The sequence below is a fragment of the Coregonus clupeaformis genome, chromosome 23 (assembly GCF_020615455.1).
Source record: "Coregonus clupeaformis isolate EN_2021a chromosome 23, ASM2061545v1, whole genome shotgun sequence".
Taxonomy (NCBI): Eukaryota; Metazoa; Chordata; class Actinopteri; order Salmoniformes; family Salmonidae; genus Coregonus; species Coregonus clupeaformis.
The window spans coordinates 46,517,619-46,545,579 of record NC_059214.1 but is presented as its reverse complement, the minus strand read 5'-3'; the positions used below and the strand labels follow the sequence as shown (position 1 = coordinate 46,545,579).

Below are 27,961 nucleotides of genomic sequence, written 5' to 3'. Positions count from 1 at the left end.
ATGTGACATTTATTGTCAATCAGTGTTGCTTCCTAAGTGGACAGTTTGATTTCACAGAAGTGTGATTGACTTGGAGTTACATTGTGTTGTTTAAGTGTTCCCTTAATTTTTTTGAGCAGTGTATATTCAACTGGTCTCAACATGGCATTCAGATGGAAATGTAATGTATTGAGCATATAAAAGGTACATATTTATTGTCATCTCATTCGGGCACTCACAAACACCATATGCTTATTTTTTAAGTCTTTCTCTGAACAGTGCAATTCTCTCCACTACATGCATGTATTGAGTGCTGTGATTGCAATAAACTATAGACCATTTACATTTGACTCCACAATCTACACAGTTCATCAATCACAATAAACGAAAGGATTCACAGGACACTGACGGACATTTCCTCTGACTACTGATCTGAAGTCAGGGCTGCAACTACATCCAAATGTTACGGCAAAGATCCAGTGAAGATGAGCTGCTCCTAAATCAGTGTGTATATAGAGACGGCTGAGTTTGTATCCCAGCTATATCACTGAACAGATGACTCATTATGACACTGATCTCTGATTTGCGATGTTTTCAAATGGCTCCTTACGGTTACAAGCTGTTTCTTTGAAATTTTTACCAGTAAAAATAGGATTTTGCATGTATTTTTATTCAGCTTCAAATCCCGGAAAATGGTCCAGAAACGCTGAAAAGCTGGAGACCAATGGAAGAACGCGGGAAAGGAGGTCCTAGCGTGGCTTTAGTAGCCCGGATTGTTCGCGTCATGTTAAAACTATCCAATCCGAAACCTCAGATGCTAGACACCGCCAAGATTGGTTTGAGAGAAAGGACGGTAACTGCTGAAGAGGAATTTCGAGCTTACGGCTAACGAAGTCTATAGACTTTGGTAGTTGTCGATTGAAAGGGGGCATTTAAAAATGTGACATTCGAAAGGAGGATTTGTCTCTCCAGCTATCTATCGAAAGAATAGCCTACCCGCTTTAAAAATTGGAGGTAGCTTGTTAAGTTAGTAAGTAAGCTAACCTCTTGCTACTGCTAACTAGTGCATTGACCGAATTGGCTAGCATGCTACTGGCTATTCCCGCGAATTGGCTAGCATGCTACTGGCTATTCCCGTTGTTTATGCCAACTAGCTAGCTTGCTAACGTTGGCTAATTTACCAATCAGCTGATCATCAAAATATTAGTCGCGTTCTTGTAACTAGTCAGTTAAGGTTATATAACTTTATCTTTCGCTCGCACGTTTGTGTTAAGAATTGCAAACATAGCCAACTAATTTATGACATATTACTGATGGTTGCAGATTTATTCCCTAAGTAACGTTACCGTTACAATATCCTCAGGCAGTGGTTTGCGCTAGCCAACCTTACTCTTCGCTTTTCGACCACTTATTAATGGCACGATTTATTTTACATGTATTATAGCAAGCGCAATTAATACCATTCATAGTTAGTAGCAAGCTAGCTGACTAGCGAGGTTACTTTGAAAAGCATCCATTTTGAGATTGAGACATGATTGACCAGAAAGCTGACTAACAGTAATTCGTAAAGGTCCATGTATGTGCCCCAATAAAAATACATCTGAGGCGTGGATGATTGAATTGCTTAGAAACCTAAATGTATTAGCTAGCTATTATTTCAGAATCATAATTTGACGTCTAGTTTTGTTTCCTGTTTGGCGATAGGGATTTAGACCTCCTCTTCCTCTGTCCTCGATGCCAACAAAAACAGCCGTCGAAGAAGCAGAAGAAAAGAGTGCACTTGTAAGTGCACTTCAAGTTAAACCTTTTAATTGCTCGGTCATTCCTGCTTGCGAGTGCATGATAGCTTTTATTAGTATAATCACAGAAGATCAATTTGGATCAGTTTTCTTATACACAATCGTTTTGCACTCGGAATCGTCTCAAAACGTGCCTATATGAATTAGCTAATGTTAGCTAGCCTGTAATATCACTAATGTTAGATAGCTAGCTAGCGTCAGTTAGTTCCTTGTGCGAGCTAGCTAGTCATCGCAGAATGTTAAATGGAAACAAATTCTCATTACAACAAGTAATCAGCCATCCAGGCACCGTTTATTGTTGTAGCTGGCTAGCAATATCTGCTATGCTTGTAAACTTCGTGGGGAATCTCGGGTCTAGGACGTGGTCAACACCTACTAACGTTAGGCCTTACAGTTTGATGAAATGAAGAAAGTTATGATAAGATATCGTAAATATTAAAACAAGGATGTCTGATACTCATCACAGCTGACCAGTCTCAGCACTTTGGAATATGCAATCGAAGTTGCCTTGCAAAGATAATTTAGTCGACTAGCAATGTTTTTGTTCAGGCAATAGCGAGGTACTGTAGCCAGCTAGTGGTGCTTTTGTGCAATAGCTATGTTGCTTGCAAACAGGCATGCTTTGCTTCTTGATCAATAACGCAATCTGCTGCCTACCTTTGCAAACATTTAATGTAGAATATGCAGTTCGTATAAATGTGAAATAGTTTGCCTGGTTGAAGACAATTGGTTATATCAGGGATTGTGAACTATCCCATAACACCCCTAGGCCTATACAACTGTCACACACGGGAGGGGAGGGATACAATGTTTTTTTTTTTTTTTTACATGAAAATCACGATTAAATTTTTTTGCTCCCCATACCAAAGCCAGTCTGCTTTGTCCAATGCCCCCCTGAAATTATTTTAAGCAGGTTAACCTCTTAAAGATCGGACTCTTTTTTTTCAATTTCCGCCTAAAATGACATACCCAAATCCAACTGCCTGAAGCTCAGGACCTGAAGCAAGGATATGCATATTCTTGATACGATTTGAAAGGGAACAATTTGAAGTTTGTGGAAATGTGAAATTAATGTAGGAGAATATAACACATTAGCTCTGGTAAAAGATAATACAAACAAAAAACATGTTTTCTATTTTTTGTTTTTGTTCCATCATCTTTGAAATGCAAGAGAAAGGCCACAATATAATATTGCTGTCTAGATGGCAGCAGTGTGTGTGCAAAGTTTCAGATTGATCCAGTGAAGCATTGCAATACTGGACTATTTTGTATCAAGTCTGCCCAAACGTGCCGAATTGGTCAATTGATACTTTTTCAAGTACATAACTATAGAGAACATACAAAAAGCATATGGTAATACAAAATGTAAGTTTACACACTCCCAGGAATGTCATACATGATGGATCATTAGCTTATACACTAACTTTCACACATCTAGATGGCCGGGCGGGGTGGGTGTGGAGCCAGAGACAGCAGGGGTTCAAACTGTAGAACCCAGTTCCTATATTTGAATATAAAAATGGATTTTATCAAACAAAACTATTCAACATTTTATCTCTGGGACCCTTAGGATGACAAATCAGAGCAAGATTACTGAATGTAAGTACATTATTTACCTTCAGAGGTGAATAATTCACTCTCCTCAAACAATAGCATGGTATTTTTTCACTGTAAAAGCTACTGTAAATTGGACAGTGCAGTTAGATTAACAATAATTTAAGCTTTCTGCCCAGATAAGACATGTCTATGTCCTGGAAAGTTTGCTGTTACTTACAACAACAGTCATGCTAATCACATTAGCACACGTTAACTCAACCATCCTGTATACGGGACACCGATCCCGTAGAGGTTAACCCCAACTTTAAATAGGTAGTTTCAGCAGTGTATACTAATATACACTCGGACAGCTAAAAATCCAGCAGTCTAACCATTGCATTAGACACTATGCTCTCTGTTTCAGGGAAGGCATTGGTGACTTATCAGAGGAGATTCCCTTTCTTCAGACAGAGCCCTACTTCTCCGGTCCGACAGGATCATGGCCAAAGATGTGAGTCTGATCAGAGACAACCAGGCGCAGTGTTCTTCCATCCTGGTCCTGGGGGCCTCACAGGAGTCTTTGAGAGATTCAATACAGAGACCAGCTGTTGAGATTTTACTGGAGTAGATAATAATAATAATGCCACTTAGCAGACGCTTTTATCCAAAGTAACTTACAGTCATGCGTGCATATATTTTTGTGTATGGGTGGTCCCGGGGATCGAACCCACTACCTTGGCGTTACATGCGCCGTGCTCTACCAGCTGAGCTACAGAGGACCACAGATGTTGATGGTGGTGTCTTCCCCACAGGTTGGTCTGATGGAAACCAATGGAGAACTGAAGGTTTTCATCGACCAGAATCGGAGTCCCAGTAAAGGTGAGCTGTGTTCCAGATCAGTGTCTTTCAGGTATACAGTGCCTTCGGAAAGTATTCAGACCCCTTGACTTTTTCCACATTTTGTTAGGTTACAGCGTTATTCTAAAATTGATGAAATTGTTTTTTCCACTCAATCTACACACAATACCCCATAATGACGAAGCAAAAACAGGTTTTTAGAAATGCTTGGTAATTTATTAAAAATAAAAAAAACTGAAATATCACATTTACATAAGTATTCAGACCCATTACTCAGTACTTTGTTGAAGCACCTTTGGCAGCGATTACAGCCTCGAGGCTTCGCTACAAGCTTGGCACACCTGTATTTGGGGAGTTTCTCCCAATCTTCTTTGCAAATCCTCTCAAGCTCTGTCAAGTTGGATGGGGAGCGTTGCTGCACAGCTATTTTCAGGTCTCTCCAGAGATGTTAGATCGGGTTCAAGTCCGGGCTCTGGCTGGGCCACTCAAGGACATTGAGACTTGTCCCGAAGCCACTCCTGCGTTGTCTTGGCTGTGTGCTTAGGGTCATTGTCCTGTTGGAAGGTGAAACTTCGCCCCAGTTTGAGGTCCTGAGCGCTCTGGAGCAGGTTTTCATGAAGGATCTCTCTGTACTTTGCTCCGTTCATCTTTGCCTCGATCCTGACTAGTCTCCCAGTCCCTGCCGCTGAAAAGTATCCCCACAGCATGATGCTGCCACCACAGTGCTTCACCGTAGGGATGGTGCCAGGTTTCCTCCAGACGTGACGCTTGGCATTCAGGCCAAAGAGTTCAATCTTGGTTTCATCAGACCAGAGAATTGTGTTTCTCATGGTCTGAGAGTCTTGAGGTGCCTTTTGGCACACTCTAAGCGGGCTGTCATGTGCCTTTTACTGAGGTGTGGCTTCCGTCTGGCCACTCTACCATAAAGGCCTGATTGGTGGAGTGCTGCAGGTGATTGGTGGAGTGCTGCAGAGATGGTTGTCCTTCTGGAAGGTTCTCCCATCTCCACAGAGGAACTCTAGAGCTCTGTCAGAGTGACCATTGGGTTCTTGGTCACCTCCCTGACCAAGGTTCTTCTCCCCCGATTTCTCAGTTTGGCCGAGCGGCCAGCTCTAGGAAGAGTCTTGGTGGTTCCAAACTTCTTCCATTTAAGAATGATAGAGGCCACTGTGTTCTTGGAGACCTTCAATGCTGCAGACATTTTTTGATACCCTTCCCCAGATCTGTGCCTCAACACAATCCTGTCTCGGAGCTCTACGGACAATTCCTTCGACCTCATGGCTTGGTTTTTGCTCGGACATGCACTGTCAACTGTGGGGCCTTATATAGACAGGTGTGTGCCTTTCCAAATCATGTTCAATCAATTGAATTTACCACAGTTGGACTCCAATCAAGTTGTAGAAACATCTCAAGGATGATCAATGGAAACAGGATGCATCTGAGCTCAATTTCGAGTCTCATAGCAAAGGGTCTGAATACTTATGTAAATAAGGTATTTCTGTTTTTAATTTTGTATAAATCTGCAAAAATGTCTAAAAATCTGTTTTCACTTTGTCATTATGGGGTATTGTGTGTAGATTGCTGAGGTTATTTATTTAATCCATTTTAGAATAAGGCTGTAACATAACAAAATGTGGAAAAAGTTAAGGGGTCTGAATACATTCCGAAGGCACTGTATGTCTCAACTCAACAGCAGGGGGCAATGAGAATGCACAAATGTAGCTCATCTCATTTTACTCCCTTCCCAACATTCTGCCCATCTAATCATGGGCGTCAATGTCAGACAGGTGTTCTGAAGATCTGTGTACACTCAGAATTTCCATTGGGTCAGTAAGCCTGCATCCTATAGGGCCTCCTGTCCCCTGAAGCCATCTACCTGAGAACTGGATATGAAAAGAGGCAGCCATTTTGTGGACAGTGGTTCCAGATGACCCCTTTGACCCTAGTGTTGACTCTGTCCCCTCTCAGGTGTCCTGTCTCTGGTTGCTGTCCATCCTGCGTCCATCCCCATGGCCAAACAACTACTGCCTAAAACCCTGGGGCCCTCCAATGTCAACATTGCTCCACACATGGTGAGTGTGTCTGTCTACCAGGACCCAGGTGTTCGGTCTGGAGCGTGAAGTCACGAGCTCTGCAGTTCCATCCCCATGGTGAATTATTTTAAAGTTCGCTACAAATTGAGATATTTCATTAAATAATGATCCATTCTGACTACTATGTTTGTCGTCACACAGGACAACGTGCTGACACTGACCAATCACGGGCCGGCAGGCTATGAGGAGGCTTGCGCTCTCATGCCATAGACATTAAGATTGACTCTCTCAGGCAGGATGAAAACGACTACATCGACCATGATCCTTCGCTAGTTACGGCCACTTTCACCATGATCCATAGCAAAACATTTTTTTTGGTGCCAATCAGTCCCATTCAGCAATATGGCATGCTTCAAATTCAAATACTTGCGGCTTCATGCGCCATCGGGGGTTTGCCATAGGAATACGTGGATGACGTTAGTGCTATCACTATCTACTGGTTTTAATGTATATGCCGTCTACCTGCACCATTTACCTGAATGGACAGAAGCATACGGCAAAGGCCAGAAATACAGCAATATCTCAACCACAGACTTGATGACAAAGTATTTTATTTTGAGACAGTGTGGTAGAGTGCAGGTTGATATTTGCTCTCACAGACATTGCAAGCACAACCTTCTTAACTGCAAGCTCACCACTTAAATACACTTGCTGAAAGTGCTACACAGTTTATAAGCACACACATACTCAATGGTCTCTAAGCCCCATCCATTATCATTGTGACGTGACCGGGGGGTGAGCCAAAGCTGATCAACCTCTGCAGTCAGCAGGATTACTCCCATCATCCCATTACATACATGGCAATATAGATAATGGGAATCAGCTTAGACATCACCTGATGACCAGCCCGCAGACAGTGGAATACATCACCTACCTGGCCTGCCTCCCATAACTACTATAAGCAGGAAGTTCGCTTCACCTTATCACCCCAGAGAAGGTTCTCTCCACCACAGGCACTTCGTACATTATGAGTCAGCTGCATAATGCTCTTTCCATCTCTCCTGCTGGTCTTGTGGGGACACACTTGCCACGTTAATGATGTCGAGAGCCAGTTCAGATTGCTGTGTTGTAGGTATATGTACAGTGCATTCGGAAAGTATTCAGACCCCTTGACTTTTTCCACATTTTGTTACGTTACAGCCTTGTTCTAAAAAATGAAATAGTTTTTTCCCCTCATCAATCTACACACAATACCAGGTTTTCATCACGGATCTCTCTGTACTTTGCTCCGTTCATCTTTCCCTCAATCCTGACTAGTCTCCCAGTCCCTGCCGCTGAAAAACATCCCCACAGCATGATGCTGCCACCACCACCACCATGCTTCACTGTAGGGATGGTGCCAGGTTTCCTCCAGACGTGACGCTTGGCATTCAGGCCAAAGAGTTCAGTCTTCATTTCATCAAACCAGAGAATCTTGTTTCTCATGGTCTGAGAGTCCTTTAGATGCCTTTTGGCAAACTCCAAGCGGGCTGTCATGTGCCTTTTACTGAGGCGTGGCTTCCGTCTGGCCACTTTACCAAAAAGGCCTGATTGGTGGAGTGCTGCAGAGATGGTTGTCCTTCTGGAAGGTTCTTCCATCTCCACAGAGGAACTCTGGTGCTCTGTCAGAGTGACCATCGGGTTCTTGGTCACCTCCCTTACCAAGGCCCTTCTCCCCCGATTGCTCAGTTTGGCCGGGCGGCCTGCTCTAGGAAGAGTCTTGGTGGTTCCAAACTTCTTCCATTTAAGAATGATGGAGGCCACTGTGTTCTTGGGGACCTTCAATGCTACAGAATTGTTTTGGTACACTTCCCCAGATCTGTGCATGTCCAATCAAATGAATTTACCACAGCTGTACACCAATCAAGTTGTAGAAACATCTCAAGGATGATCACTGGAAACAGGATGCACCTGAGCTCAATTTCGAGTCTCATAGCAAAGGGTCTGAATACTTATGTAAATAAGGTATTTCTGTTTTTATTTTTATTTGCAAACATTTCTAAAAACCTGTTTTCACTTTGTCATTATGGGGTACTGTGTGTGTAGATTGATGAGGATTTTATTTTATTTAATCCATTTTAGAATAAGGCTGTAACATAACAAAATGTGGAAAAAGTCAAGGGGTCTGAATACTTTCCGAATGCACTGTATTTTGACTGCTTGGTGCAAAGTAAGTTGCTCTATGGGGATAATAAAGATGTTTTACTTTATTCTAAAACTAAAATGGTTGGGCCCTCTCTTCCCCCCCTTCCCTGTAGGTGATTGGTACGCCCCAGAGGCCTAGTGTTTCCAGTGCCATACTGGTGAATAGCCCTCACACACCCAACTCCCAGTTCCTCACACAGAGCCAGCCGGCCGACGCGTCGCCATGGTCCTCGGGGTGAGTCACTACCCCGCCCTCCCAAATTTCTACCCCACATCCTGGCAGGTCACTTAGGAGGCACCCCCTCCTCTCTCTGTTCATTGAGCAGCTACCTGGTTTGAGATGTTTAGTCAATTTATTGTGTGCGGTATACCAGTGTAATCTAGAAATAAACAGCTGTTTGACCACTACTTTGTTCACAGGAAGCGTGGTAAGAAGGGGGAGAAGAATGGCAAGGGTCTGAGGCATTTCTCCATGAAGGTGTGTGAGAAGGTGCAGAAGAAAGGGGTGACAACCTACAACGAGGTGGCAGACGAGCTGGTGGCAGAGTTCAGCGCTACAGACAACCACATCTCCCCCAACGACTCAGTGAGTTCTGCAGCTGAATGCACATAATGCACAGGGCTCTACCTCAGAACAGGCTGGGGAGGTCTTTATGACATCACTTTTCTCCATTATGACATGGCACATTCTGTCTGACTGAATAGGTCCTTATCAATAAAACCTCACAATACGGTGCAGAGCGTTCGATTTTGCTGCTGGGGTGCAAGAAGACCCCCAGCTCCGCTAAACCATTGACAACTATGTGCCATTTTCAAGGGATTGTTAAATAACTATTTGGTTTTAATATCATCTATTGAAAAGCATAGTCTGAACTACACATTTGCAATTATTCCACATTTATCTTTATCATCAGTTATACAGCAAGTAACTGCATGCTTTTCATGATCAGTAAACCTCCAATTGTTCATGTGTTTTCAGATACTTGAGGGTAGTCTATCCATTTGGCATGTAGCTAGCTAGCTAAGCAAACAACATGCCATTTAGCTTGCTTCATCAGAAATTAGGCTTTTGGAAAGAGCTTGACATTGTCCTCGTCCTGGTAAAGTTGTCAGTCGGACTACTGTCATCACCACTATAGATGTCAAGCAAATATAGCCATCTAGTTTATCCCCTGAAAGTTAGTTAGTTAACTAGCCATATTGATGTGATCTGTTATTCGCTAGCTAGCCAATTTGACGTTGTCCATCAATCAATGTAGCCTATCATGTCTGTCAGCAGCAATCGTGATTAAACACAGAAAAATACATTAGGTCTACTTACCACTGTTTAGCCAACTGTACAAAGTTTCTACCGGTAGCTTGCAAAGTAAAGATTATCAGTTAACAGTACATCGGCAAATGCGCCCTTCTGCTGCTTGACAGGCAGAGCCCACAAAGGAGGGAAATTAACCTAAACCACTCATACTTGTCAGGTATAGTTGACTTTTATTTTATAGAACTCAAATATCCAATTATTGGTGGCCAATATTGAGCGATATCGTGAGGCTACTCTCACATCTGAAATGACATGATCAATTGTTTACTGATCATGAAAAGCATGCAGTTACTTGCTGTATAACTCTGATAGAGCTAAAAGTGCACAATTGTTTTGTATGGAACAATCGCAAATGTGTAGTTCTGACTATGCTAGTACAACCAAATAGTTAACATTCACTCTTGCCTCGTTCGTGCTAGTCGGAACTCTGACATTTCTGACTTGCTAACTGGTTGAACATGGCACATGTATAACTACAACCAGTTAGCAAGTCGGAAGTTTCTGAGTTTCCTAGTTCCGACAGAACTCCTCATTATGACACCACTCTCTCTGACAGAACTCCTCATTATGGCACCACTCTCTCTGACAGAACTCCTCATTATGGCACCACTCTCTCTGACAGAACTCCTCATTATGGCACCACTCTCTCTGACAGAACTCCTCATTATGACACCACTCTCTCTGACAGAACTCCTCATTATGGCACCACTCTCTCCGACAGAACTCCTCATTATGACACCACTCTCTCTGACAGAACTCCTCATTATGGCACCACTCTCTCTGACAGAACTCCTCATTATGGCACCACTCTCTCTGACAGAACTCCTCATTATGACACCACTCTCTCTGACAGAACTCCTCATTATGGCACCACTCTCTGACAGAACTCCTCATTATGACACCACTCTCTCTGACAGAACTCCTCATTATGGCACCACTCTCTGACAGAACTCCTCATTATGACACCACTCTCTCTGACAGAACTCCTCATTATGGCACCACTCTCTCTGACAGAACTCCTCATTATGACACCACTCTCTCTGACAGAACTCCTCATTATGGCACCACTCTCTCTGACAGAACTCCCTCATTATGGCACCACTCTCTCTGACAGAACTCCTCATTATGGCACCACTCTCTCTGACAGAACTCCTCATTATGGCACCACTCTCTCTGACAGAACTCCTCATTATGGCACCACTCTCTCTGACAGAACTCCTCATTATGGCACCACTCTCTGACAGAACTCCTCATTATGACACCACTCTCTCTGACAGAACTCCTCATTATGGCACCACTCTCTCTGACAGAACTCCTCATTATGACACCACTCTCTCTGACAGAACTCCTCATTATGGCACCACTCTCTCTGACAGAACTCCTCATTATGACACCACTCTCTCTGACAGAACTCCTCATTATGGCACCACTCTCTCTGACAGAACTCCTCATTATGGCACCACTCTCTCTGACAGAACTCCTCATTATGGCACCACTCTCTCTGACAGAACTCCTCATTATGACACCACTCTCTCTGACAGAACTCCTCATTATGGCACCACTCTCTCTGACAGAACTCCTCATTATGGCACCACTCTCTCTGACAGAACTCCTCATTATGGCACCACTCTCTGACAGAACTCCTCATTATGACACCACTCTCTCTGACAGAACTCCTCATTATGGCACCACTCTCTCTGACAGAACTCCTCATTATGACACCACTCTCTCTGACAGAACTCCTCATTATGGCACCACTCTCTCTGACAGAACTCCTCATTATGACACCACTCTCTCTGACAGAACTCCTCATTATGGCACCACTCTCTCTGACAGAACTCCTCATTATGGCACCACTCTCTCTGACAGAACTCCTCATTATGGCACCACTCTCTCTGACAGAACTCCTCATTATGACACCACTCTCTCTGACAGAACTCCTCATTATGGCACCACTCTCTCTGACAGAACTCTTCTATCACTTTCTCTCAGACAGAACACATAATTGTGGCTTCACTCAGACAAAACAAACCTCTTTATGACATCACAATTTCACAGACACAACAAACCTGTTTAGGAAATGAAGATTCTCTGACTTGGTCTTCCTTAAGCCTAATTTACTTGCGCTACGTCCACTCTCGTCCACATAGGGTTTTGTGTCCACATTCACCTCCTAAGAAAAGTTCTGCGGAGATTTCGAAATCCATGTGCAACAGGAGCGGACATTCCATATTGCATAAATTAGGCTTTAGGACACTGGTTTTCTTACAACATCACCTCACAAACCCATCGGAAGCTCTCTGCACGCACAGGAATCAAAGTCAGAGATTAACCCCTTCCCCCTCTCCTTGTAGCATGTGTATGACCAGAAGAACATCCGACGGCGTGTGTACGACGCGCTCAACGTGCTCATGGCCATGAACATCATCTCTAAAGAGAAGAAAGAGATCAAGTGGATCGGTCTGCCCACCAACTCAGCACAGGAATGCCAGAACCTAGAAGTGAGAGTCTATTCACACACACACACACACACCTGGTCAACCATGAACTCTCCTCCTTCCTCATTCCCCCTTTTCTCTTATGCTCTGACACCTTGTCTGTGTTCTGCTCTTCCTTTGTAGGTGGAGAGACAAAGGAGACTGGATAGGATCAAGCAGAAGCAGTCACAACTCCAAGAGCTCATATTACAGGTGATCATAGGACAAGCCTGCCTCATAGACAACAATACAAGGGGAACATAAAATACAAGACCACAGGTTGACTTAACGTTATCCATGATGTTCCCCTCCTGCAGCAAATAGCCTTTAAGAACCTGGTGCAGCGGAACAGACAGACGGAACAGCAGGCCAACAGACCTCCGCCCCCCAACTCTCTCATCCACCTCCCCTTCATCATCATCAACACCAGCAAGAAGACCGTCATCGACTGTAGCATCTCCAATGACAAGTGAGCGACTGTGTGTGTGTGTGTTGGAGTATGTCAGTGTAAATTGATCATCAACTTAATAAATGTAAAGCCATTTTATTTTGTCCCACATTGAAGCCATGGCAACACACCGATTAGAGTTTTCCATGGTTGAAAGCTCTAACCATGCCATTATATTCTTCACCTCTTCCTCTCCCATTCCACTCTTCAGGTTTGAGTACCTGTTTAACTTTGACAACATGTTTGAGATCCACGACGACATTGAGGTGCTGAAGCGTATGGGCATGGCCTGTGGCCTGGAGGTGGGCAAGTGTTCCCCGGAGGACCTGAAGGTGGCACGCAGCCTGGTGCCCAAAGCCCTGGAGCCCTATGTCACAGGTCAGAGGTCATAGGGATCAGGGGGTCATAGCGCATGCTTAAACTTCATGCCCAAATCATCTGTCATAGCTTGAGTCATTGAGCTTCACACAATCCCTTTTAATGTAAGTGAGATGAATTGGGCATTAATTGTAAAACATGTTGATCATTCAGGGTACATTGGCTATGAGAAACAAGGGCCTGTGTGGTTTGCTCTAAGGTATATATGTGATGTGTGTACTACTGTCTCTCACATAGAGATGGCCCAGGGCCCCATCAGTAATGTCTACATCACTGGAGGATCCTCCACCAACGGGCGGCGCCATCACGGCCAGGGCAGGTGAGTCTCTCTCCTCAAGTGTTGGCCTAGTCAGGCTTGCCATCGGCACATTCACATAGAAATATATGGTAACACTTAGGGATGTAACAATTCACCGATACGCATCGGTCCCCGATTCAAAGGTTCAAGATACAAGTGCATCAGTCCGCGGAGCCCAACCCGATCCAAATGTATCATGCATCGGTCAGAAAATCAATTCAAACATTACGAATCACCGGTTCACAAATGTATTTAGCTCATTCTTTCTACATTCTTTCTACCTTCTGAAAATACCTCATATTTTGTGACAACTGATGCATCTTCTCCTTCAGTGTCGAACTGCATGTAACTGTGTTGCCAGTCATTGATCTACAAGTAATTTTTCATGCTGAACAACGCCAGGCAATATCGGTAGTCAAACTGCACACTGTGCCCAGCTTCGCGCACTGACTAACGGGAGGTAGATGGCCTGTTCAAATCAAATCAAATCAAATCAAATTTTATTGGTCACATGCGCCGAATACAACAGGTGCAGACATTACAGTGAAATGCTTACTTACAGCCCTTAACCAACAGTGCATTTATTTTAAACAAAAAAAGTAAGAGTAAAACAACAACAAAAAAGTGTTGAGAAAAAAAAAAAAAAAGAGCAGAAGTAAAATAAAGTGACAGTAGGGAGGCTATATATACAGGGGGTACCGTTGCAGAGTCAATGTGCGGGGGGCACCGGCTAGTTGAGGTAGTTGAGGTAATATGTACATGTGGGTAGAGTTAAAGTGACTATGCATAAATACTTAACAGAGTAGCAGCAGCGTAAAAAGGATGGGGTGGGGGGGCAGTGCAAATAGTCCGGGTAGCCATGATTAGCTGTTCAGGAGTCTTATGGCTTGGGGGTAGAAGCTGTTGAGAAGTCTTTTGGACCTAGACTTGGCACTCCGGTACCGCTTGCCGTGCGGTAGCAGAGAGAACAGTCTATGACTAGGGTGGCTGGAGTCTTTGACAATTTTGATGGGCCTTCCTCTGACACCGCCTGGTATAGAGGTCCTGGATGGCAGGAAGCTTTGCCCCAGTGATGTACTGGGCCGTACGCACTACCCTCTGTAGTGCCTTGCGGTCGGAGGCCAAGCAGTTGCCATACCAGGCGGTGATGCAACCAGTCAGGATGCTCTCGATGGTGCAGCTGTAGAATTTTTTGAGGATCTGAGGACCCATGTCAAATCTTTTTAGTCTCCTGAGGGGGAATAGGCTTTGTCGTGCCCTCTTCACGACTGTCTTGGTGTGTTTGGACCATGATAGTTCGTTGGTGATGTGGACACCAAGGAACTTGAAGCTCTCAACCTGTTCCACTACAGCCCCGTCGATGAGAATGGGGGCGTGCTCAGTCCTCTTTTTTTTTCCTGTAGTCCACAATCATCTCCTTTGTCTTGGTCACGTTGAGGGAGAGGTTGTTGTCCTGGCACCACACGGCCAGATCTCTGACCTCCTCCCTATAGGCTGTCTCATCGTTGTCGGTGATCAGGCCTACCACTGTTGTGTCGTCGGCAAACTTAATGATGGTGTTGGAGTCGTGCCTGGCCATGCAGTCATGGGTGAACAGAGAGTACAGGAGGGGACTGAGCACGCACCCTGAGGGGCCCCCCGTGTTGAGGATCAGTGTGGCAGATGTGTTGTTACCTACCCTTACCACCTGGGGGCGGCCCGTCAGGAAGTCCAGGATCCAGTTGCAGAGGGAGGTGTTTAGTCCCAGGATCCTTAGCTTAGTGATGAGCTTAGAGGGCACGATGGTGTTGAATGCTGAGCTGTAGTCAATGAATAGCATTCTCACGTAGGTGTTCCTCTTGTCCAGGTGGGAAAGGGCAGTGTGGAGTGCGATAGAGATTGCATCATCTGTGGATCTGTTGGGGCGGTATGCAAATTGGAGTGGGTCTAGGGTTTCTGGGATAATGCTGTTGATGTGAGCCATGACCAGTCTTTCAAAGCACTTCATGGCTACAGACGTCAGTGCTACGGGTCGGGTAGTCATTTAGGCAGGTTATCTTAGAGTCCTTGGGCACGGGGACTATGGTGGTCTGCTTGAAACATGTTGGTATTACAGACTCAGTCAGGGACATGTTGAAAATGTCAGTGAAGACACTTGCCAGTTGGTCAGCACATGCTCGGAGTACACGTCCTGGTAATCCGTCTGGCCCTGCGGCCTTGTGAATGTTGACCTGCTTAAGTCTTACTCACATCGGCTACGGAGAGCGTGATCACATAGTCATCCGGAACAGCTGGTGCTCTCATGCATGCTTCAGTGTTGCTTGCCTCGAAGCGAGCATAGAAGTGGTTTAGCTCGTCTGGTAGGCTTGTGTCACTGGGCAGCTCGCGGCTGTGCTTCCCTTTGTAGTCTGTAATAGTTTTCAAGCCCTGCCACATCCGACGAGCGTCAGAGCCAGTGTAGTATGATTCAATCTTAGACCTGTATTGACTCTTTGCCTGTTTGATGGTTCGTGGGAGGTCATAGCGGGATTTCTTATAAGCGTCCGGGTTAGAGTCCCTGCCTTGAAAGCGGCAGCTCTACCCTTTAGCTCAGTGCGGATGTTTCCTGTAATCCATGGCTTCTGGTTGGGGTATGTACGTACGGTCACTGTGGGGACGACATCATCGATGCACTTATTGATGAAGCCAGTGACTGATGTGGTGTACTCCTCAATGCTGTCTGAAGAATCCCGAACATGTTCCAGTCTGTGCTAGCAAAACAGTCCTGTAGCTTAGCATCTGCGTCATCTGACCACTTTTTTTATTAACCGAATCACTGGTGCTTCCTGCTTTAGTTTTTGCTTATAAGCAGGAATCAGGAGGATAGAGTTATGGTCAGATTTGCCAAATGGAGGGCGAGGGAGAGCTTTGTATGCGTCTCTGTGTGTGGAGTAAAGGTGGTCTAGAGTTTTTTTCCCTCTGGTTGCACATTTAACATGCTGGTAGAAATTAGGTAGAACGGATTTAAGTTTCCCTGCATTAAAGTCCCCGGCCACTAGGAGCGCTGCATCTGGATGAGCGTTTTCCTGTTGATTAATGGCCTTGTACAACTCATTCAGTGCAATCTTAATGCCAGCATTGGTTTGTGGTGGTAAATAGACAGCTATGAAAAATATAGATGAAAACTCTCTTGGTAAATAGTGTGGTCTACAGCTTATCATAAGATACTCTACCTCAGGCGAGCAAAACCTTGAGACTTCCTTAGTATTTGATTTTGTGCACCAGCTGTTGTTTACAAATATACACAGACCGCCACCCCTTGTCTTACCGGAGCCAGCCGTTCTGTCCTGCCGATGTAGCGTATAGCCTGCTAGCTGAATGTTATCATTGTTGTCGTTCAGCCACGACTCCGTGAAACATAAGATATTACAGTTTTTAATGTCCCGTTGGTAGGATAACCGTAATCTTAAATCGTCCATTTTATTTTCAAAAGATTGAACGTTGGCTAATAGGATTGATGGAAGAGGCAGTTTACTCGCTCGCCGTCGGATCCTTACAAGGCACCCCGATCTGCGTCCGCGATATCTCCGTCTCTTCCTCACTCTTCCTGATCTGGCACATCTGCACAGCACCTTCAGCATTCAATTGCTAAAATGACTTGTGTGATATTAGGCTTTTTTAGTTGAGTGACAACCTGTGTAATTAGTTGGTTATTGTTATCTATGCGCTGTTGAAAATTGTGTTTTACCGGAATAAAAGTAAGCTACCGGAGACACAACTCTCATCTGGCTATACCTGCTGAACGGGGCTTACAAAATATTTTATTTTGATTGTTCAGGTTCACCATCAGCAATAGTTTTGGTACACAGTAAAAAATGGGGTGTTAATATTTCAGAGTAAAGTTATTTTAACCCAGATAGAGTATTTTCAACATTTTTGAGAGTAAAGTTGCTCTATCAGTGGAGTTAAAAGTGAGTGTAAAAATCTGCAGATACGCAGTGACAATTTCAACTCTACAGCAGTGATGAATACCCGCCACTCTGCTTTGCTGAAGTTTGGCACGTACGTTGGTGGAGGAAGATTGCGAAGGAGTAGCTAGGCCACAGATATTGCTAGGTAAGTTACATCCCCGTTTTTTCAACACCAAACCGGTATTTTTTAACTTTACATAATTTTAGAGTTGTGCTGATGTCAAGGTCATATTTTTAAGTTACGAGTTCCATGCGGCGGTCCCCCTTGCAGTGAGCTCGTCATCAGCCAGCTAAATTAGCTTGTAAGTTCAGATGGTTGACAGTAATAACTGTTATATGATATACCCATGGAATATGTTTGATATTTTTGTGAATGGCTTGCTGTTTCATATGGCTAAAAACAGGTAACGTTAACTTAGCTAATCAGTTCGTTTGAAGGACACCACCGTTTGGCATGAGCGCAGATTGTGCTTGTCATGCGGTTAGCTAGCTTGCAATCAGTATCGGTAACTGTCTTTCTTTGTGTTGCAATATTTTCACGAATGAAGTTTGTCAGAATGGTAAATACGTAAAATAACGTTCGCTAACAACAAAACATTTATACAGATAGTATTGTTAGCTAACGTTATTATATAGCTTCCCAGGCTTCCTTACACTAACGTTAACTGTTTTTTATAAAGCTATATATAACGGTAATGTTAGCATGCTTCTGATAGTTAGCCAGCTAATGTTGGTGTTATAAAACGATAACTTAGATCACTGATTTGCATGACGGGTTTGTTTAACATTGCTTAACCATTTTAATGGTTAGCTACTGTTCGAACTAAAATGGCTAATGAGCTAGCTAACTTTGACACATAGCTAGTTATTTGGTAGCTAATGGGACAATGTGCCTCTAAACTTGAACTAGCCTACACCCATTTGCTGCAGAAAATGGCAGCTTAACGTTATATTCAACCAGCACAACTTTGTCTACTTCAGCCTTTGTAATTGCAGTGTAACGTCTAAGTAATGCATAGTGCATTGCGTAGCTAGTACTACTGAGATAAATGGATAGTTAGCTAACGCTTAGTTGAACCAGCACTAAATGATGATTTTGAATATATATTTTCTTTGTTATTAGAGGCAAAATGCTGTTGCGTGTTCAGCTCGGGGAAGAGCAGAAATACGTGAAGCTGTCTGAGCTGACATTCAATGCTTTCTTGAAAGAAGGTAGGTATAATAGGTTAAAGCAATACATATCACCCTAATGACAAAATAATACAGCATTAAGCTATTATCTTATGATATCTATTTAGGTCTATAGTCATTTCTGCTGTGCTTTATATTTTCAGTAACATAAAATCAGGTGCAGATCCTTGTCTTTCATCATTTTGTGAACACATGAGGCAACCTTAAGTATGAACTTGGATTCTTGTGAGAAGGGAATTCATGTTTTTCTTTTTTTTCTTCTTTTTTTAACAGTGTGTCTAAAATTCAACATACCAGAAAGCAGAAAGCCAGACATTAAGGTGTATGACCAGTCTGACACAGAAGTTGACTCAGATGTTTTTGAAGAATTAGTAAAGGAGTCACCTGGAACTTTCAGAATCATGCTGGGCAATGGACTTGGTATTCATTCATTCAATTATTTTTTTAGTTTAAAGGCCAGAATGAGAACCTTTATTGTCTTAAAAATAACAGTTTATTGTAATATGTTTCTATGTTTTGCACAAATTTCATAATGAACAGATACCTCTCATTCATCATCATGCTCGGGTACATCTGATGACACCATCATTCTGAATTTCACTGTGTGTGACGATGTTGAAGAAGTAGCGGCTGGCGAAGGAAGCCAGCCTAAAAGGCCATGCCACATAAACTATGAGGCAAAAGCAGTAAGTGGTGAACATTGCTGTTAAGTCCAATCTGAATGTTGTTTCATCATGTGACAGCATTACATATTGTTTTACAATTACGGAAAGCACATTTCTTTCCACCTATAGCTGATTGAAAAAATCCTAACATCAAAGCCTGGTGGTGAACGCATTATGCAAGAGTATGGAAAAACCAAATCTCTGACAGATGCCACCAGAAGACAGATGATCAACATACTTGCTGCTGAGATGACAGAAACACATGGGTAAGCATTAAGCATATAGATGGGCTGTAAAGAAACATTGTTATTATTTTCCGGTTATTAATTATGTAAAATGTGTTGTGCAATATCAATTCAGTGTGATGTTAACTTTGAATTCATATGCTAGGACATCCCCCCAAAAGTGTCAGAGTGATGTATGCACAGGGGATAGTAGCTTTGTTTCCTATCTAGAAGACCCATACTCACAACATGGATATGTAAGTAAATGGGTTATTGCAACATTATGCACATATTCACTCTATGAAATGGGAATAGTACTCCTTTATAATTTATTTATAATAATATAGGATCATTACTACGATCCGAGAGTGGTTCCGGATACCTTGCATGGCGATTGAAGACCATACAAAGAAAAACAGCAGAGGAAAGAGGTGCCTCAGTCAGCAAATCTCCTAAAGGTATGTTTTCTGATCAGTGACATGTAATTATAATGGTGACCTGTGAATTGTACAGAAAGGATTTCTTAACACTGTATTTTGTCTTAAGTTGGTGGGCCAGGCCGTGATCGTCAGCCCTTCACCTATGACAGAGAGCCATCTGATGAGGATGTGGAAGCAGCTATTGCTGTTTTGAGACACTCTGCTGATGAAAACACTGTCCGTGAGAAGATGAAAATGACCTTCATATATCGGCAAGCAATGGTCAACGATGAAGCCAAATCATCAGATGTCTTCTGGGTCTTCCCAAGATTTCTGGACACACCAGGACTGGTATGACAACTTAATTCACTGCATCACCAAAAATATCCAATGAAGAATAAGGTAACACTCATTATTTCTGTCTTTGTGTGTTACATTGCAGATAGAACAAGATTTCAGACTTCTGTTTGGTGAGGCCACAGCCAACAAATTCTTGGAGAAGTGGCCAACCACTTTCAAAGCAAAAGTAATAAAGGAAAGCCATGGACTTGTATCCACCACAGAACTCTTGGATTTGATGCGCAATGCTGAGTCAGCTGCTGAAGTTGAGAATGGTATGAATGAACTGTTTTACTTTTTATGTGGATAATGTAGGTGTGCATTATATGTCCATAATGGTGCAAGTTGTGAATAAGAATGTTATGCTACGGCACAATGTTAACCAGGTTTTTATTTACTTATTTGTAGGCTGGGACAGTGACATGTCTGCCATCTTGCTGCTGCTACATTTGCTACCACCATCTGCACAAGGTAGAAAGAGGCCGGGAAAGATGTCTGCATATCAAGCTGTAGATCAGCTCATCAGATTTCAAAAGGTATGCTTAACAGTTGTTTAAAATATATATTCCATCATCTCAATCTTGTGCACAGTTTGAGGTGATCTTATCCATTGTCAGAGGTTAGTCACCAAAACAATTCTGTTGAATGTGTTTTTTTTGTAGGTTGGAACCAGTGTGCAGCAGCATCTTGACAACATCACCCAAAGCAGTCAGCCCCTACCTTCTCGCCCAGGGATCCACACAGAGCAGCATTCACTCCTACTTCATTGTGGTTGACAAGCATGCTCTTCCATGCAAGGCAACAGGTTCAGTAGGAGCTTTTGACGAAGTCTTTAAAGCCCATTACGTATTTGGTACGTCATACAGTTCTTCCTTGAGCAGCTTTTTCACTTTTTGTGCAAACAACCATCTATAACATCGACATGGGGGGAAACAAAGGAGACTCCTAGAGTTGCTGAGTTGCGAGCAAGAATGGTGCGTTAGTTGAGATAAAACTATGAAGTGTTTTCTTTGCAAAAGTGACCATGGAAGTCCAAACAACCTTGTTAAGCACCTTAAGATAATTCGTGGGCTATGTACAGGCAGGACTCTTTTTCAAATGTGGTCAAGAAGGATGCTCACGTTCTTTTGGTAGCTTTTCTGGTTTTAGAAAACATCTTAACAAGTGCCACGGAGAAAGTTTAGTAGATTCTATAGAAGATTATCTTTCAGACCTCAAAGTACCGTCAACACCAGTAATATTTCTCATGTTGGAAGTGTCGACTGAATGTTTAGAGGCTGAGTCAGAGTTATCTTCGCCATACATTGTAAATAGTTGTGCAGCTGTTATTTCCGATCTAAAGGCAGCAGGTGTTGGTCAAAGTACAGTAAATACTGTAGTGATTTCCATGGAAGAGATTGTTCAAGATATTCATCAGCATGCTAAAGAAACAGTGATAAAGCATGTATTTAGTAATGAAAGAGAAACAGAAATGTGCAAGAAAGTTGAGGCGTGTTTTGAGGGGTTAGAGAATCCTTTCCACAGTTCTAAATTCGGAATACAAGCGATCAAAATTTATGACTGCCAAGTGGGAAATAGTAGAACCAGTTGAATGTGTGATTGGTTCAAGATTTGACACAAGACGAAATAAAAAGACTGGAACATATGATCAGGTAGTAGTTCAAGATAAATTCATGTATATTCCAATTTTATCTACACTGCAGTCAATATTTAAAAGTCAGTATTTTGCAGAAATGTTGCAAAGCTCAGCTACCAGCAACTCTAGACTGAGAGATATTTGTGATGGATCTTTTTTTAAAGTCACCCCCTGTTCTCAACTGAGAAGCAGACAATACAGGTCCAGATGTTCTATGATGATTTTGAGGTCGCCAACCCATTGGGTTCCAAGCGAGGTATTCATAAATTGGGTGGAGTATATTTTACTTTAAGAAACTTCTCTCCAAAATGGAATTCTTTTTTGGCTAACATACACCTGTGCGCCTTATTTCATACTCAAGATGTTAAACGATATGGTTTTAGTGAAATTTTTGCTCCCATTGTTCGAGACATTAAAGTGTTAGAGAGCGATGGTATTGAGATTCCATTATACAGTGGTTATGTACGTGGCACTGTAGTACAGGTAACAGGTGATAATTTGGGTTTGCATAGTTTGTTTGGTCTGGTGGAGTCTTTCAGTGCAAGGTACTGTTGCAGGTTCTGTTTAGCAGAAAAGGAGGACTTTCAAACAGAATTCTCTGAAGATTCTTCCAAAATAGTTTTACGCACCAAAGATATGCATACTGCTCACTGTCAAGAAATGGCTTGTAATCCATCCCTTCCGTATGTTTTTGGTGTGAAAAGGTCATGCATATTAAATTCATTGAGGTATTTTCACACAACTGAGAACTTCTCAGTTGATGTGATGCATGATGTGTTAGAAGGGGTTGGCCAGTACGAATTGAAGTTATTATTTCTGTATTTGAATAAAAACATGTTACATCAGGAGAAATACATTCAAGAATACAAAGTTTTGATTATGGTTTCACAGAGAGAAATAACAGGCCTGTGACTGTTAATTTAAGTGAAGGATCTAATGATCTGGGACTGAATGCAATTCAGTCCTGGTGCTTACTTAGGAATGTTCCTCTTATCTTTGGAGATTTGGTAACTTCTACTGACCAACACTGGGGCCTGCTTCTTTTATTATTGCAAATAATTAACATTATATTCTCGCCCATGTTATCTCAAGGTCTATGTGTATATTTAAAACATTTGATTGTTGATCACATACACTGTTTAAGAAGTTGTATCCTCAGAAAAAACTTTTACCAAAGCACCATTTTCTTATCCACTATCCCCGCTGCATCCAGAAAATAGGGCCTGTACTTCATAGTTGGTGTATGAGGTATGAAGGCAAACATAATTTTTTCAAAAACAGCTTAAATCGCTTTAAAAATATTACCAAAACGCTGGCAAAAAAGCATCAGAATCATATGGCATATAGTTGGCGAAGATCAACAACTTTTAGTCGGTTAGATATTGGTCCAGGAAAAATGGTGGCTTTAAATATGGTAAAAGGAGGTTCTGAAATTGCTTTGGCAATGCAAGTGCCCAGTAGCATTCAGGTTATGAAGGTTAATTGGGCTAAACATAATGGTATGTTTATCGCCCACACTTGGTTATCTGTGGCGAAGTTGACTCTGAAGTGCCCTTGTTTTATCAGATTGAGTCAGTTCTGATAATGTGTGAAAAACTGTTACTACTCACAGTGCCTTTAGTTACAGTAACTTTTCAAGAACATTTCCATGCATATGAGGTGATCAGATCAAAGCATGATTTAGTTTTTTTTCATGTCGACAACCTGCACTACCCTAGACCTTTGACATACAAAGGTCATATGGAGAAATCACAGCTCTCCCTTGTTGTGCCATATTGCTTTCTCTGGTGAACATTTTTATGATGTTATACTTCTGTCATAGACAAGGCAATGGGTGTACAATGTAAATTCACGGACATTGAAATTATACTTTTTTTTCAATAAATGTGGGTGCTCTCATCTTGTATTATTGTGCTTTGTTTTATTTGATAGTATTGATATTTCTATAATTCAGTAACACTACATCATATGATTTAAATAAAAAAAAAAAAAAACACTGTAGAGAAATGAAAAGTAAATATCATTACACTTTAAAGTGTCATTTTTTAAAGTAAAATTGTAGTTGACTTAACTCTATACAGTGTAATCATATTACTCTCAACAGTGTGATTAAACTACAGTGTTAAATATTTTGACACATTTCATTGTTATTTTTTACACAATATGGAGTAGAATTAACTCTAAAAGTTTTACACTGACCAAAGAGTACATTTTACACTGATTTTGAGTGGGACCAAATGTTATCTGAAACAGAGTTAAATTCAACTCGATAGGAGTTAAATTAACACTTCTGTTTTTACTGTGGGGCACGGGGACTATGGTGGTCTGCTTGAAACATGTTGGTATTACAGACTCAGTCAGGGACATGTTGAAAATGTCAGTGAAGACACTTGCCAGTTGGTCAGCACATGCTCGGAGTACACGTCCTGGTAATCCGTCTGGCCCTGCGGCCTTGTGAATGTTGACCTGCTTAAGTCTTACTCACATCGGCACGGAGAGCGTGATCACATAGTCATCCCGGAACAGCTGGTGCTCTCATGCATGCTTCAGTGTTGCTTGCCTCGAGCGAGCATAGAAGTGGTTTAGCTCGTCTGGTAGGCTTGTGTCACTGGGCAGCTCGCGGCTGTGCTTCCTTGTAGTCTGTAATAGTTTTCAAGCCCTGCCACATCCGACGAAGCGTCAGAGCCAGTGTAGTATGATTCAATCTTAGAACTGTATTGACTCTTTGCCTGTTTGATGGTTCGTCGGAGGTCATAGCGGGATTTCTTATAAGCGTCCGGGTTAGAGTCCCTGCCTTGAAAGCGGCAGCTCTACCCTTTAGCTCAGTGCGGATGTTTCCTGTAATCCATGGCTTCTGGTTGGGGTATGTACGTACGGTCACTGTGTGGACGACATCATCGATGCACTTATTGATGAAGCCAGTGACTGATGTGGTGTACTCCTCAATGCTGTCTGAAGAATCCCGGAACATGTTCCAGTCTGTGCTAGCAAAACAGTCCTGTAGCTTAGCATCTGCGTCATCTGACCACTTTTTTTATTAACCGAGTCACTGGTGCTTCCTGCTTTAGTTTTTGCTTATAAGCAGGAATCAGGAGGATAGAGTTATGGTCAGATTTGCCAAATGGAGGGCGAGGGAGAGCTTTGTAGCGTCTCTGTGTGTGGAGTAAAGGTGGTCTAGAGTTTTTTTCCTCTGGTTGCACATTTAACATGCTGGTAGAAATTAGGTAGAACGGATTTAAGTTTCCCTGCATTAAAGTCCCCGGCCACTAGGAGCGCTGCATCTGGATGAGCGTTTTCCTGTTGATTAATGGCCTTGTACAACTCATTCAGTGCAATCTTAATGCCAGCATTGGTTTGTGGTGGTAAATAGACAGCTATGAAAAATATAGATGAAAACTCTCTTGGTAAATAGTGTGGTCTACAGCTTATCATAAGATACTCTACCTCAGGCGAGCAAAACCTTGAGACTTCCTTAGTATTTGATTTTGTGCACCAGCTGTTGTTTACAAATATACACAGACCGCCACCCCTTGTCTTACCGGAGCCAGCCGTTCTGTCCTGCCGATGTAGCGTGTAGCCTGCTAGCTGAATGTTATCATTGTTGTCGTTCAGCCACGACTCCGTGAAACATAAGATATTACAGTTTTTAATGTCCCGTTGGTAGGATAACCGTAATCTTAAATCGTCCATTTTATTTTCAAAAAGATTGAACGTTGGCTAATAGGATTGATGGAAGAGGCAGTTTACTCGCTCGCCGTCGGATCCTTACAAGGCACCCCGATCTGCGTCCGCGATATCTCCGTCTCTTCCTCACTCTTCCTGATCTGGCACATCTGCACAGCACCTTCAGCATTCAATTGCTAAAATGACTTGTGTGATATTAGGCTTTTTTAGTTGAGTGACAACCTGTGTAATTAGTTGGTTATTGTTATCTATGCGCTGTTGAAAATGGTGTTTTACCGGAATAAAAGTAAGCTACCGGAGACACAACTCTCATCTGGCTATACCTGCTGAACGGGGCTTACAAAATATTTTATTTTGATTGTTCAGGTTCACCATCAGCAATAGTTTTGGTAGTTTTGCTTTAAACAATCAGTGTATACAGTCATTTTCAGATATAGAGGGTAAAGTTGATCATTTCATAACGATGACAGCAATCACTTTTGCGAGGCACACCGCATGGCCGAACCAAGAGGAGAAGAGAAGATCACTCTAAAAACGTCCAAATGGTCAAAACCATTTGATTTTGAAATGGGGGGTGAAATCCATAGCTAATTTGTAAACAATAAATATTGATACATTACTAGCTAACAGTTAATCTGCAAAAATGCCAAGTTCATTTGTGGGTGATGGTGATTTCAGAACCAACGTGGGGGGACAAAATGGGCTACATTGCCCCCCCTAATCTGATAGTGGTAGTGAGTGGTAGATGCTTAGTCTCCTTTATGGTATCAGCTCAGGTGCCTACAGTACATACACCATAGACATACATCATCATTCACACACGCAAACAGTAGTCAGCTCAGACAGATCCAGCTCAGACAGATCCAGCTCAGACAGATCCAGCTCAGACAGATCCAGCTCAGAGAGGCCCAGCTCAGACAGATCCAGCTCAAGAGAGGCCCAGCTCAGACAGATCCAGCTCAGAGAGATACAGCTCAGAGAGATCCAGCTCAGAGAGATCCAGCTCAGACAGATCCAGCTCAGAGAGGCCCAGCTCAGACAGATCCAGCTCAGAGAGGCCCAGCTCAGACAGATCCAGCTCAGAGAGGCCCAGCTCAGACAGATCCAGCTCAGAGAGATCCAGCTCAGACAGATCCAGCTCAGAGAGGCCCAGCTCAGACATATCCAGCTCAGAGAGATCCAGCTCAGAGAGATCCAGCTCAGACAGATCCAGCTCAGACAGATCCAGCTCAGAGAGATCCAGCTCAGACAGATCCAGCTCAGAGAGGCCCAGCTCAGGAGCTTCATCAGCAGCAGATTGTAATTTACAATGGAAAATGAATGTGTTTATGCAACAAATGTTAGTGCATCGCATCGAACCAAATCGCATTGATTCGCTCTCTAATCAAACTAAAACGTGTGGTATCGGAGCCCATGTATCTAGATACGTATCGAATCGTCCTGAAAGGGAAAGACGCACATCCCTACTGACTCTACTTCTCTCTTCTTCCCCCACTGTATTCTCTCTGTAGTGACAGTGGTGCAGATGGGACCCGGGCCTCCAGCTCTAATGACTCTCACTACAGCGGCTCCCGTGTTGAGACCCCTGTGTCGTACATGGGGGATGATGACGAGGAGGACGACTACGATGAGAACGACGATGAAGATTAACCTTCTGTCGCGCGAAGCCTCTCGAACAAGCAGTCTGTCTCTCTCTTTCTCGCCCTCTCTCTCTGAATATCTCTCTCTCTGAGTCTCTCTCTCTCTCTGAATATCTCTCTCTTTCTGAATATCTCTCTCTCTCTGAATATCTCTCTCTCTCTGAATATCTCTCTCTGAATATCTCTCTCTGAGTATCTCTCTCTCTCTCTCTCTGAGTATCTCTCTCTCTCTGAGTATCTCTCTCTCTCTCTCTGAGTATCTCTCTCTCTCTCTGAGTATCTCTCTCTCGCTCTGAGTATCTCTCTCTCGCTCTGAGTATCTCTCTCTGAATATCTCTCTCTCTCTCTCTGAGTATCTCTCGCTCTCTCTGAGTATCTCTCTCTCTCTCTCTCTGAGTATCTCTCTCTCTCTCTCTCTCTCTGAGTATCTCTCTCTCTCTCTCTCTCGCTCTGAGTATCTCTCTCTCTCTCCGAGTATCTCTCTCTATCTCTCTCTCTGAGTATCTCTCTCTCTCTCTCTGAGTATCTCTCTCTCTCTGAGTATCTCTCTCTCTCTGAGTATCTCTCTCTGAATATCTCTCTCTCTCTCTCTCTGAATATCTCTCTCTCTCTGAGTATCTCTCTCTCTAAGGGGTGTTGGGGGGGTGCACATGTGAAGTGTAGTCTATGGCTTTCGCACTGTGCTGCAGCATTTCTGTGTCTATTATCACCCTCTTCTTGGCAAGCCATCCTGCTGGAGAATAAAGGAGAAAAAAAAACATATTCCAGACAACCCACTGCTGTTGGAGAATGTATAGTGTTCCTTCTGTGTGAAATAGTTCTCTTTGTTATGTTTTGATTACGTTGGACAGACTCAATGGTAAACCACTGTTTCAAGATGGCTGCCAGTGCAACTGCACCCAGACCGCTGGCTCAGAGACACTCACTGG

At 42.9% G+C, this 27,961-nt stretch overlaps 1 protein-coding gene and 1 long non-coding RNA gene across 4 annotated transcripts; both read left to right on the top strand.

Annotated features, from left to right (window-relative positions):
* Positions 1 to 810: 810 nt before the first annotated feature.
* Positions 811 to 27,149, top strand: LOC121536559 (transcription factor Dp-1-like). Of its 3 annotated transcripts, XM_045206725.1 has the most exons (15): positions 811 to 1,009; positions 1,684 to 1,761; positions 4,127 to 4,193; positions 6,141 to 6,244; positions 8,503 to 8,624; positions 8,810 to 8,975; positions 12,059 to 12,205; positions 12,326 to 12,394; positions 12,499 to 12,650; positions 12,841 to 13,007; positions 13,245 to 13,326; positions 18,358 to 18,446; positions 18,699 to 18,845; positions 18,966 to 19,111; positions 19,220 to 19,470. In XM_045206725.1, the coding sequence occupies exons 2-15, from the start codon at positions 1,714 to 1,716 to the stop codon at positions 19,358 to 19,360; spliced, it is 1,647 nt and encodes a 548-aa protein (XP_045062660.1). In that variant the 5' UTR covers positions 811 to 1,009; positions 1,684 to 1,713; the 3' UTR covers positions 19,361 to 19,470. The 3 variants fall into 3 exon arrangements, with proteins under 3 accessions (XP_045062660.1, XP_041699867.1, XP_041699868.1); XM_041843933.2 differs by lacking the exons at positions 18,358 to 18,446; positions 18,699 to 18,845; positions 18,966 to 19,111; positions 19,220 to 19,470 and adding an exon at positions 26,904 to 27,149; XM_041843934.2 differs by lacking the exons at positions 811 to 1,009; positions 18,358 to 18,446; positions 18,699 to 18,845; positions 18,966 to 19,111; positions 19,220 to 19,470 and adding exons at positions 3,739 to 3,825; positions 26,904 to 27,149.
* On the top strand, positions 20,051 to 20,788 carry LOC121536558. The gene is made up of 4 exons (XR_006657304.1): positions 20,051 to 20,084; positions 20,176 to 20,347; positions 20,481 to 20,608; positions 20,735 to 20,788. It is a non-coding gene; the product is annotated as an uncharacterized LOC121536558 (long non-coding RNA).
* Positions 27,150 to 27,961: the final 812 nt, after the last annotated feature.

What these genes read in the sequence shown, in the direction of transcription:
- LOC121536559 (XM_045206725.1), top strand. Translation starts at nt 1,714, where the DNA reads ATGCCAACAAAAACAGCCGTCGAAGAAGCAGAAGAAAAGAGTGCACTT. An exon ending in CCTGGAGCCCTATGTCACAG is followed by an intron (nt 13,008 to 13,244) that starts GTCAGAGGTCAT and finishes TCTCTCACATAG; the next exon opens with AGATGGCCCAGGGCCCCATC. An exon ending in CGCCATCACGGCCAGGGCAG is followed by an intron (nt 13,327 to 18,357) that starts GTGAGTCTCTCT and finishes CTTTGTTATTAG; the next exon opens with AGGCAAAATGCTGTTGCGTG.